At 32.6% G+C, this 13,463-nt stretch overlaps 1 protein-coding gene across 3 annotated transcripts in view; it reads right to left on the bottom strand.

The window, feature by feature from the left end:
• The window catches only part of LOC139095195 (junctional adhesion molecule 2A-like), a 41,273-nt gene that overhangs the window by 25,884 nt on the left and 1,926 nt on the right, over positions 1-13,463 (bottom strand). For all 3 annotated transcript variants that reach the window (XM_070646474.1, XM_070646475.1, XM_070646476.1), the window contains exon 2: positions 12,811-13,420. In XM_070646474.1, coding sequence (XP_070502575.1) covers positions 12,811-12,871 — 61 coding nt within the window. In that variant the 5' untranslated portion in view covers positions 12,872-13,420. The remainder of the gene's footprint in view (positions 1-12,810; positions 13,421-13,463) is intronic.

Below are 13,463 nucleotides of genomic sequence, written 5' to 3'. Positions count from 1 at the left end.
TGTGATGTGCTAAGGGATTATGAAATGGTTTTCTTGTCATGAAATATTAATGAATAAAATGCTAAAGTGTAAATTTTGTTTAAAATGAGGATTGATGTCAATGATAAATGACATTTAAGCATTGCTAGCATGCAGAGAATCAAGGGATTTAGATGGGATGGGAATGTAGCAAATTTGTGTTCAAATGTAAAGCTTCTGTGTAACGCTACAGCTACAGCTAGTCTATTGCCTTGTAGAATCTTATTGGAATTTGAGGTATCGAGTCATATATAGACGATTCTGTCAATGATAGAGTAAGGCCTTTGTGGTCAAGTGGTTAAGCATCAGACCTCTCATACACTTTGAGACCTATCTCTCAATCATCATTGTCGATATGGCACAGACTCAAAGAATTGTAGCAACAAAACTGAGTCATCAGAATTAAGAATCACCGACATTTAAAATCTACACCATAAAGTTCTCCATCAACAGCTTCCTTTCCATCATAGAAAAATTATTTACTTTTCTTCTTATTCATCCTTTACAAATACGCGGCTTACTAAAGAACTTCCCTTTTATAATATCAAAGGGACAGCACTAGAAAGTAGATAAGCTACAAGTGAAAGGATCAAGAACCAATTTTTATAAATTCAATATTTATGAATTAAATTAGCACAAGAAAAAACAGCAGCGACGACAGTGAAGGTAGAGAAGGTGTCTCAGTATCCTCAAATATTTATGAAAGCAATTCACGATGCGGAATGAGTAAGAGAGTAGACAAAAAGGGCATGAAAGGGATACAATTGAAAGAGAAAGAAGTAAGAAAGGAAATCGTCTCCATTCTTTTCGTTATGCTCCATAAGTGCACGACGTCAAATATTCCATTTCCACCCCTTTTATGCCATTCTCTCGATGTCGATGGAAATGAAAAGGAAAAAAACTTTTACATTTTTTTTCAAGTGATACGCAGAGGAACGAAGCTTTCGTATAAATTGCCTCGAGTGACCCAACTCTAGCTATATTCATTTCAGAAATTACCTTTATTCATGTTCTCATTGAAAAGGAAAGAAATGAAAATTAAAAAAAAAAAGTATGAATTGCCATGTAATGAAAAACAAACAACAAAAAAATTTATAAAGTTTTAATTAAGCTCCTGCTTTCTTTAACAACTTTTTTACATCTTCTTGTTCTTCTATACTTGGATAAAACACTTGACAAAGGAGCTCTTTATATTCACAAAATCTTCCTGTGTCTCTGATGATGTTGAGCTTAAGTTTGGTAGTAACGAAGGCTAATTTAGTCATTTTGGAAGTGGATCATGAATGCATAGTCAAATTTGATTTAAAATTGTACACTTTGCAACTAAAAATATTAAAATTTGTGATTTTTCCTAGCTTAGCTGCATCTGCAATACTTTTAAGTAACTCTTGCCACTTTTTTAAGCATTTTGAGATATTTTTGAGCTAAAAATACTCAAAACTCACTGAATGATCGTCAAAAAACTTTTCGAGGCGGAGACCACGTGGTTTTGAGAAAATTCAAATACCAAAAAACCGTTACTTTTTTAAATTTCAAAAACATCAATAATGCATTGCAAATGAGTTTCCAACTTGTTCAAAGAACAACTGACAAAAGGAATATCCTCATTACATTCATAAACTTCACCGTTATTGCAGCTAAGGTAAGTAAATACGAAAAACATATAAATTTCTCTCTGCATTTTTTGAAAGCATGAATGAAAAAAAAAAGTTCAGTTCTCATAGTAAGTTAGTGAAGCGAATAATTCATCATTATGAATTGCTTTTCCTGTCAAAAGTTTTCTTATTTTCGTACAACATTATGAGTAGTTGCTTGGCAACTTTATTCAACTCATTCATGATGATGATAATAACGAGTAACAATAATAATGAAATGTAATTTAGGATATCATTAAATGAGATCTATGGGCATCAAGTTTCTCATTGAAAAGTTTCAAAATTTTAAGCAAGTTTTGAGTAGATGTGAAAATTGATAATGTTAAAATTATGTATTTTAAAGGATGGAAATAATTACTCGACTGAATAGCAATTTTATCATTGATTGATGTCATAAGATGAAATATTTTTATAATATCAAGTCTCATCTCAATTCTTAAAGCAAAAATTCCAAGTCTTCTTGTTTCAACAAAGATTCTCATTCCAAAAGTTTAACTCAAAGGAATATTATAATCTCCTTTTATAGGCATGAAGATGTCATTAAACGCTCAAGAAGAATTTATTAAAGGATTATTAATGTCTTTAGGATATAAAATTTAATTTTCCTACAATTACTTTTCCGTTGAGTAATTTTTAAGATATTTTATTTTTTTTTTATGAAAGGATTATGCAGACAGCGACGGAGAAATGGAAAAATTGTGAGATTAATACAGCTTTGCTTGGAATTTTTAATTTTTTTCTGTTAAAGTCTTATTTATAAGTTTGAGAATAAGAAGCGGTTTTGTTATTGTTGAAATGTAGACTTTTGGAGTAATCTTGTGGGAACTGCATGGGTTTACCAGCTAGCTGAGCTGTTCACGTCAGCTACAAAGACATGAACGTTCTAATGAGCTATAAATGTTGCATAAGAATGAGTATCAAGGGTATACTAGTTGAGTTTACCTCAAGCACGAGCTACTGAAGCTTGAACTACTTAAAATCCAATTTTGCTGTTTTTAACAGTTCATTCCAAATGCAAAGCTGCCTAATTTGAAGGTTTAAACCAGTGGTGGACAACCTTTTACTTTTCGCAGGACTCCTTGGTGATGTGCCTCGACCGAAACTGCTCACGACATACAGTTCATGATATTTTCAACAAACTAGAGGGCCGCGGCACACAGGTTGCCCACCACTGGTTCAGTACTTAAGTTCTAGTTGTTACAGGCACCCTTCTTTACTTAAAATTCATATGAAAAATGTCAACTCCTAATGCAAATTCCCAAAAGACTTGCAAAAGACTACTTACATACTCAAAATCATCTCCAATACCTTTCCTGATAAGAACAACTTTTGATCCCCCTTCCAAATTCTCATAGAATATTCTCATCTAATCTCCCCTCATAATTACCAAAATTATAAGGTGTAAAATAATCCAAACATCTGTTCACCTCAACAATGTGCAGACACAATCTTTTAAAGACAATCCTTAATTCCAACATTAAAGTAAAAACTCATTTTAAAAAATCAAGTCTCAAAAAAAAAAAGAAGGAGAGAATAAAAGCTCATTAGAAAAGCTTCTATAGCAGAAACGTCTGCACATGACTTAATATAAAATAACGTTCGTGTTAATGCTGTTGTCATGTGAATGCTATGATATGTATGTCTGACGTCTCCACAAGGCATATAAAGAGGAAAGGAATTAACAGTGAACAATAATCAACGCTAATTGAAAATCAAGGAAAATGAGAATGTTTAGTATGAAATTATTGTTTATGGAACCTCATATTGTTCATAAAAATAATTATCAAGGGATATTAACTTAATTGTGATTTGTTGGGTGAATTGGAGGTGCTTAGAGTTATGCTGTAATTCAGTTATTGAGAATAATGTTTATACTGATGTAGAGCAAGCAGCATTGCCACCTGGAAGTCACATAACGGTAATTAGTATCAAATACGGCATAAAGGCATCGTATGACAGACTTTGTGTATTTATTTCGTCAAATCTGGGTCTACACCGACCTAACGTATGCTTGTGATGTTCGAGCTAGTGACCGAACTTAGACAATTTCCATACTTCATCCTAACTTCATCCATAGCTTCACAAATCCCAAAAAAGCTACACAAACAACAGCAATAACATTAAGTTCCCACCCCCAGACCTCCCATTCTCTATGGAATATAGTAAGTAAAACCAACACAAAAGCTTTAAGATCGCGTTTTACAATAATGCTATATTAACATGTTACACTTCTCGTCTACCGCTTGTGTAAACACTAATTATAAAAGATTTTAATTAATACTTAGTTCCCCGGCAAACATTTACGAAACGAGAATGATGGATGGGAATGTAGAGCATCATGCATGTAAAGTTCTGTAATTTTAAGGTTTAATTAATGAAATGCGTGAATATGTGCAGCACATTAAGTACACATTCGAATAGATTTTACAGCAATAAAAGCTTAGTTTTATGTGTTTGAGAATTTTTGAATTTTTTCTTGGTTCGTTTGCTCATTTGGTTCATATTTTGGAATGGAATTGTGGTTTTGAAATTCGGGTACGGAATGTTTAATGATTTTTGAACAATTTTGCGACTCGAGGAATCAACTGGGATGATGGAAAGCAGGGATTTGTGTCTAATACCGAGGAACACAAATGAAGAAGACACCGATAGCTTCTAGGGCAGCCTTAATGCTTTTTTATTAGCAATACGTGGAAGGCACTCACATTTGGCATTCAGATGGCTGTAATTTGGCATCCAGATGACGGCGGCTCAAGCGGAGCTCTAAAAAATTCTTGGCGGAATCTTCGTCATTTGTGTCATTCGGGAATAGCTTCAAAGCTACTCGACTAATGAGCATTGTGCCAAAAAACTAGTTTTCACCATACCATACTAATCGCACGACTCAAAATGTTCATGCTCGAAACTTGATTCCATTGAATTCACTGCATTTTCTAGTGCTGATGATGATGCAGCAATTTAATTCAATTTCATTATTTTCCATCTTGATGGATAAAAATGAAATTTTGTGAAAATGTTTGGAAAATTCCAATGTTGAATGTTGGAACAAAAAGAAAAAATTATTCGCATGAGGAGCTTTATATCCTTGAAAAAGTTCCAATTTCATTCAATAAAACATTTTCACCGATAATTTAATTAATTAAACATTAAATTTTATGTCTTGTGAAATTAATTTTTTTTGAGTAAAATTAAATTAATGTTAATGATTAAATGGAAGTTGCATGCAGACTTTGTAATAAGTAGCTATAAAAAATTGGTCCCAATGAGACGAACAAATAATAAAATTTAAGTAAATTAATTTGAAAAAGATCAAAAATTACGCTTGGGATATTTTGCGCAGTCATGATTATGTCTTATTGACCTGTGTGGGAGTGACATGGATTGGATTTTAGTGATGACTGGCAATAATTTTAATTCTAGAGCCCCAAAAAAAGTCTATTTTTGAGCATTCAATCAACGAAAATCCTAAATTGTGAATTTTTAATATTTATTGTATATCCAATAGCTGTGCATTTAAATAATCTCGAATACCCTCGAGGCGAAGGCAGATGAAGTCGAAAAATTATATTTTTTTTGCTTATCCTTCAATCACAGAACGAGAAAAAAAATTAAGTCTATCCATTTCCAAGAGGGTATTATAAAGATATCAATGTAAACAACTTATGGCATTTTTTCTGACACTGGTCGCATAAAATGTCATAATATTTTTTAAGACTGTAGGTATAAAAAGCTAGCCCATCACTGATAAGAGCTCAAAAAAGATTTAGACTAATGGCTGACACTTTTCATAACGAAAATCCAACGGTAAAGTACTTGAGTGAATTTCATATTATACGGTATGTGCGTTAATAGATGTTCTTAGGTAATTTGAGTGAGCAAATCGTTTTCTCTCTACATTTAACGCTCAATTTCTTTTTCTATGCTTCATTTTTTTTTTGTGTTATTTTCCATCCGCAATTTTCATGGGTGGGGTGCGAGCGAAAAGATGTTAAATCATCAAGTTACGTCTGTGTATTTTCTGAAGCATACCAACATTAATAATTCATCGTTTTGTTCCAAAGCTATTTAGGATGATAGCTTTTAATCTTAAAGTGACTTTTATGGGGTAGAATTTTGCTTTTCCTAGGAAATTTTGTAGTTTTTCTACGTGCTGAAAAGACTTGTGGGCTTCTTGATATTATTATAAGTGGTCGAATTGAGAGATTAGCTGGGTAATGGGGATGGAGAGTGGTTTGGATGGTGAATGACAATTTTGAGATTCGTGGATGGCTTCCTGAAATATCTCTTTCGATGCTGACTTAGAAATTCGAGCACTTGAGATGCGCACGACTGCGGTTTTCAGTTGTACCTTATAGTTTTTCTAAGGCGGCAGAAAGAAGCTGTTGATAGAGAGAAGTCAGCACTTGGTACTGACAATTGGCAAAGGGTAACCAGCGATAGAGCCAGTTTTAAATGTCAACTGAGAAAGGCTATGGATCATAGTTGATCTGTACGGTAAGTAAGTCAATAAGGTGGCAGACCTGCATTTTTGGTATGCAGATCTACAGTTTCAGACGAACCTTACAAAACAATAATCTAGGAAGTTCTACGATCTTGCCAAAAATAGCAACAACCTTCTCAGTGTCAGATAGATCCATAAAAATTCCCAAGCAGATTTCAAACCTACTCAATCGGCACATATGTCATAAATACTTCTTACTTCCTACTCATTCATTCTTGACTTTTTCTTCATAAACAACTTGATATTATTTTGATGAATATTAAAAACCCTAAACGAAAGCTTATTTCTAAGTATTTCCCCATAAATTTCATGATGTAATCTTTTACATCCGCTTTCAAGCATTTTGTTGAGTTTATCATATCCGATACATGAACACATACTCATACTGAAAACCATAGTCGTTTCCAAAATACATTCCAATTATTTTGTGTGTGACATCATGTAGATAATCCACATCAAATGGGATTCTATGAAGTCGCTTTGGGGTTGTATCATTGATAGTCGAGCATGTGTGATTGTTAATCATATCGATGTTCATGTTTGTGTATCTATGTAGCTATGATTATTTGCATTTCCTATCGGAACTTGGCTTTGAAATGGAATAAAAAAGTGTAAATTTGAATGGAACAGCTAGTGTATTTATGGATGTGCTGAAAAAAAGTTAAAAATTCTTTTCCATTTTTCATGCTTCAACATATGCAGTTCAGGTTAAATGAAATTAAAAATTCAATAAAGTTTTTCAAAAAAAAAGTGAAATTTTTAATCCAAAAAATAAAAACTTTTCCTTATTTCCATATCAACAGACGACAAAATGGGGTTGAATATTCACACAAGTTCATAATTGCACATAAAAATTAGACATACATACATATGTGAAAGTTATTTTTTTTGCATAATCATTTTGTGCATGAAAAAGGCAATTAACAAATATTAAATTTTTTTCTCTCCTTTTTACTATACCTAGAAATTGGTAATATAAAATATGCACTAATGTGCCTCGAAATGCATCAATCAGAATAATATATAAAAATGAGGAATAAAAACTGGGTTAATGTATTTCGCCGCAAACGAGTAAAAAAGTTCAGTTCATGAAAAAATTGCTTAAAAATTTCCTTTGTACGTACGTATGGCGACTGATGAAATTATGACTATAATAAATTATTAGGCTAAACGAGAGAAGGAATTATGAGAGCTTGATGTTATCATAAAAAAATATAAATTTTATATAGCTAAAAAAAATGTTCTAAGCATCTCCGTAATTTTATGTTATTATCATAAAAACGAGGCTTTTCTCTCGCTTGCTGATAAACAAATGCCAACAATTGTTTATGAAAAATAATATATTAGGGGGTTGTTCACATATTAGGGAATACGGAAAATCGACTTTTTGAATCACTTATCCTTCCCCATTATCGTAACCTTAGATTAGGGTTCGTTCACAATTGTAGGACAGAAGAAAAAAAAACGCGTGTCTGCAGCCTAGAAATACAGCCAAAGATCGAAGGCTTGTGCATCTAAAATGCAGGAAATGCAATTCAGCGGTACTTGGTCGAGCCTTACAAAAGATCCCAACCCTCGGGAGCACCTCCCTCTTTAGAGCGTCATGTAATAAGTAATCGGTCCCTATATCTCACACCCTGTCCTAAAACCATCACATAATTAGCGAACAGCCCCAATATAACGAAAAACCATTTGTTATCGTTTTTAATACTATGTGAAAAAGTCAGCAACGAGGCATGGATAATTAAGACGCAGTTTTAATTATTTAAATATGTTGAAATTTTTTTAAAAAAGCTTATCAGATGCTGTTTCTCATGTTTATTGAGACGTAAGGAATTAATTGTTGATTTAATTCTGATTAACATTATTAATTGTGATTAAAACAAGATCCACAAATTAAAAGGCATAAGCTGTGATTCGAAAAAAAAGTGATAATTCTTGAATATTTCGATTTTTCAACTAAATCTGGGACTAAATCATCTTACGGTACCATTTAGCATGATCACTTGGTACTGTAATATTGAGCATGCTAATCGACACCGAATGATGCTCATTAAGCATATGCTCGTATATAAAGGTAAGGAATATAGTTGTAGAGATGACGATGACATGACGATGTATGTACGTCACTAAACTATCAAATTTCTGTATCAAATTCTGTAACTCCTATATTATCTCTACATAGTACATAGTCAGGGAAAGATAGAAAGGAGATGAGCGGAAGAAGACACTTCTAATGACAAAATTCTTTAATTATTAAATTAATAAGAATTGACAGTTGACCTGTGTTTGAATAATTCCTGCAAAATTCGTTTTAAATTCTCGAGTGGACGACTTCTGGTCGACTAATGATATTTTCTCTGGAGCATTCCACACAATATGCAGGAGCATTACCAATTAGTTAGACGTTATATTAAGTGCCGCAACAATTCTTAGAAACTCTAGCCGACCTTAACATTGACGTTCATTATTATTTATGCTTTAAATTCACAGAAATTCTCATTGACATTGTAAATTTTCTTAATAAAAGCAAAGAAAAATACTTTCCAGAAATGCTAAATTTGTATGAAATGAAAAACATTTCTGATAATTTATTCATTTCATTTCCAACACTAAATCAACCATCCTTCAATTATTCCGTAATTCCAAGCTCACCCAAACTGCCCACAACACGACAAACTTGTGCGCACCCAAAATATTGTTATTATTTTTTCATCTTAATTTTTTGATAATAAAAAATATTTTTAATCTGTATTCAGCCCACACGGGATAACGCGAGAATATAAAGTTGAGTGGAATCGCCACATAAACAAAAAAAACATATAAAACAACAACAAAAAAAATTCCTCATGGGGCCAATTTTTTGCACATTAAGCTCAGTTGAAAGCTTTAAATTATATAAAATTTGTGTCGCATGGACGATAATTAATTGCCATGAGAGAGCATTTAAGTCCATGAACTAAAAATAAACAAAAAATTATTCCTATTTATAATCTACACACAGAAAATGTTGTTGTTGTTTAGACTCAATGAGATGGGTGGACGACAATGTAGTTGAACTAATAACACCGACAACAAGCAAAACAGATGCAAGAAGAAAGGAAATAAAAATTAAAAATTTTTTGCTACTTCTGTTCTTGTTGTCATCACGACTAGGGAAAATTTTAATGAATAAAATATAGTAGGAAGACGTGAGCAAGATGTGAAATTATTTGAGGTGAAAATAAATTTTATATTCATTTAGAAAAGCAGCAGTGCTGAATGGGGAAAATTAATTTAAAACTTTTCATCTTCGTGTGAAGATGAATGGGGGCTATTTACGTCTATATCCAAGGTGTATGTTGAATCTGAATGTCAAAATCTAGAATAATGTTGATTTTGAGACTGTAAGCAGGAAAACATTAAATATACATTGATGTATGGGCACATTAATGTTCCCATTGAAATTTTTTGCTGTCGCCTGAATTTATTAGACTTTTATTGATGTGAATGGGACTGGATTTTTTTATTTGCGTTCCTTGAATGATTTGTTGAGTTGAAATTTGCGTGTTTAGCCACAAGCTGTGTTTTGATGTTGTTGTTTTTTTGTGATTTGCGTTATATAAAGTCATGGTCATTCTGGGTTTTGGTTGATAACATTCAAGGAATTTACATTTATTGATTGCAGGTAGTGTGTCGATGGGGGATGAAGAGGTAAAATGTAGTAATTTGGAAACATCAGGTTCGGACTTAGATCTGTTTGAAGGAATTATACTCTAGATCTCTTAATAGTTTTTGGTTCCGAAATTGACAAATCAGTGAAGAGAAACAGAAACAATCCATCAAATGTCATATCCAGTCGCTAGTCAGCAAAACTTTGGATAGGCACAATCCAGCAAACTGCACATTTCGCCATAAAATCGGAATCAGCCATCATGGTCCTGCCACGGTAACTTCGCATTTTAATATTAATACGTCAACGTAGAGGTACCCTGGCAAACGCGTATTACTGTTCGGGACACTGCTGTCTTGCCGAATCGATGACAAGACGTGAGGAATCCCTGACGACTACGTGATGATTGACTTCAACCCATTTTTACAAAAAAAAAAAAGTCTGTCGATTCGTGCTGTTTGCGATGGTCAAGAAAATTGTTAAAAATATGCAAAAAAAACTGAGGCTATTTATAAATAAGAACAGAAAATGGATCTCATAAGTTGCTAACTGAGCATTCATAATCAACTTTCGGAACTCCTCAAACTTTCCCTTTAAGTAAACCTTTTCATTCAGCAATTTATTCCGAAATTGTTAAAAGAAAAGTCTAACAAACAGTTGTTTTCTTGATTCCTACGTAATCATTTTTTTTCTACCTGACCATTTTCTCGTTGTACCATCCATAATCATCAGCATGTAGCTTCGAAGGAGCATAAATTCTCCGAAGGATTAATTTGATGAGAAAACTTCTCTGCCAAGTTCTTTTTTGTTTCTTATACACAGACCTAAAAATATATATCAATCTCATGCAGCTTTTCCTCAACAATGTAAAAAATTTCCCACATGAATTTTTAAACAAAACCAAAAAAAAAATATTTCCGTATGAAAAGATTAAAGCGTTAATTAATCTGTTCCTGTTTTTTGGTAAATAAATAAATCTCTTAAAATTCATTATTTTTTCATAAAAATGTTTTTCACTCTTCAATAAATTACACAAAATGTAAATAAATCTTACGAGTTATGCATGAATATGCAACCCGCTGAATTCACCATGGACATGCATTGCTTTTTGCTGCTTTTTCTCACTCGACAATAAATAGTTTTTTTGGCAAATTTCCCTTGGGAGTTGTGAATTTGTTAGGTAACATCGACTATTCAAACACCACCAACCCTCCTTCCACTCCTTCTGTATAGTTTGAAGCCTATTAAAATCCCCTCCCCCAATAAGAGCGTTCCGTAATTAGTGAACAGACCCCCTTGCTTGATAATTCTTTTTTTTACTGTTCCTCTTGATAGAATTTTTCATATTTTTTCCTTATGATTCATTTGCATCAGAAAGGAACCACAATTTATTTCAATTTATTAGTTGAATTTTTCATGCAGCCGCAACTTTTTTACTTCCAAAAGTGTTCCTTAATACCATAAAAATTACATTCATAAATAATATTCAGGCAGCACAAGAAATCACATTAAATAGTTTTTCTTGTGCTGTATTCAAAGTCTTCATGTTGGCAGCGGCCAAATTGGAAATTTATTCAAATTAAATGAGCAGCTTTTAGTAGCTTTAATTACTGAGCAGATAGTGACACATAAAAATAAATTCCCTTAATCTATGAGGCAGAAGTTTCCTTAATTTGAGTTGGAAATTGGAAGTAGAAAAGTTTTTGTAACAATCCTTGTATTAATCATGTTGATGCTCGTGTATGTCTGGGAGATACAAGATTCTCAGAAGGGTGCAAAATCAAAATTTTCAAGTTCAACTTTGTGAATTTGATCTGACCTTAAATGTCAAGCAAAAATGAAATGAGAGAAAAATGATATGATATCGACAAATAGCCCTAAAAATAGCTTAAAACAGTGGGGGACAGTCAATGTTATTCAGTACAGAATAATAACCCGACCCACACCACCTGTATAGTTGGTTGAGTACCAATAGGTCGACATAATAACGACAAGACTCGAAGTTGGGCAACGACACCATTACAGCTGATTTATATCAATTATTACGGTAAAAACTGCATTTCGTTGAATTGAGCAGCTCGGGAACTTTAAGAAAAATAAGTGTCTATTTACAGATCCAGACGTTTCAGTAAATTTCGCTGAAAGCGAATTGATACTAATTAATAAACAATATTTAAACTTGTCATTAATGTTTATGATTTGCTTATCAAATTCAGAAACAACCTTCAATCTCGTCAAGAATTTGTGTTGCCTTGAAGGTATGTCTCATGTATTAAAATTAGATGAACATCAGTCATAATAAGAAGAAATAAACAAGATAATTTTGAAAAGGTTTAAAGTCAAGGCTTCCATAAATTATAATCTCATAATCTGTAGATGATTATAATCTCTTTTGGATTAAGTTTACTTTTTTTGCTGTTATCTTACAATTTTGTGAATCTTATTTAAATCAATATAAAGCACAGTAGCATTAAAATTTAAGCAGTTAAGTGCTTTGCTGGTCAGATAGGTAAGGTGCTTGGTTCAAACTGGCTATGGTAACCCAAAAGTCGTGGGTTCAAATCCATCCATCTTCCTTTTTCGGAAGGTTAGATACTTATACTGCTTAATGTACGAGATCAAGTCATGATTGGGCCTGTGGACAACGTTAGATCAAGGAAGGATGCTCCATTGGTCAGGAGTTGGAAGTGCAACTCGAGCAATACGGACGAGAGCTCAAAGATTGCCTTTAGAATTGGAATATTGACAGAAAGGACATGAAATGTGAATAATTCCGAACATGTCGTCAATAAATGCAGTTAAAGTATCTACTTTAATCAACAAAGCCAGCAGCTTTTTGCTTAAAGATTTAACGATAAAGTAATGCTTAATTTATTCTCATACTTGATAATTTTCCGATTCTAACCCCAACGCCCAAAACCCATAAAAACGGAAACTCATTAAAATCAGCAATTAAACACAAAATACAGCAAAGTCAAACTCACCTTCAATAATAAACATTATCGTCGTAAGAAAATATATCCAATTGTGTAATTTAATTATCATTTTATCATCTACACTAGCAACAATAACAGTTTAATTTTTTCTCCACACAAAAATTTAGACATTTGTCGTTCCGATTTATCGTCGCTGTTCTCTCTTTTTTATCATGAGAATAATTCTATCATTCGTTATGATTGTAGAACGAGACGAATCTCCATTATTTCTTTTTTTTTATTTTATATTTTTTTCTTGTCACAAACAATTTAATGAATATTTATAGCTGAGATTTATTTATGCAAAGATTTTTTGAATCCCTCCTATTTGACGTTGATTCTTCCACTTTTTTTCCTTTCCTCCTTCTGGCTTTATTTTATTGTCACAATTTTTTTTGTTGCCACAAGAGCTATATGCTCGACACTTTATTTAAAAAATATTTAAATTTTACTGTATATGTATGACTGGATGTATGTTACTGTGACAATAGCTATGAATAAATTTTTTGTGTCTTTTAATTCTGTCTCACTCGTAATTTTGCCTTAATTATCATAATTCACGAGACACAGCAACAAAAAAAAATACTTTTCTTTAAGTGCTTTCAGCCTTCCTAATTGCCTGTGAGGAGAACAAAAAAATATTTTTTTACTGTCGACTGTGA

The sequence above is a fragment of the Chironomus tepperi genome, unplaced genomic scaffold (assembly GCF_022539635.2).
Source record: "Chironomus tepperi strain 1889 unplaced genomic scaffold, CSIRO-AGI_Ctep_v1 contig_363, whole genome shotgun sequence".
Taxonomy (NCBI): Eukaryota; Metazoa; Arthropoda; class Insecta; order Diptera; family Chironomidae; genus Chironomus; species Chironomus tepperi.
This window is presented reverse-complemented; position numbering and strand designations above follow the sequence as displayed.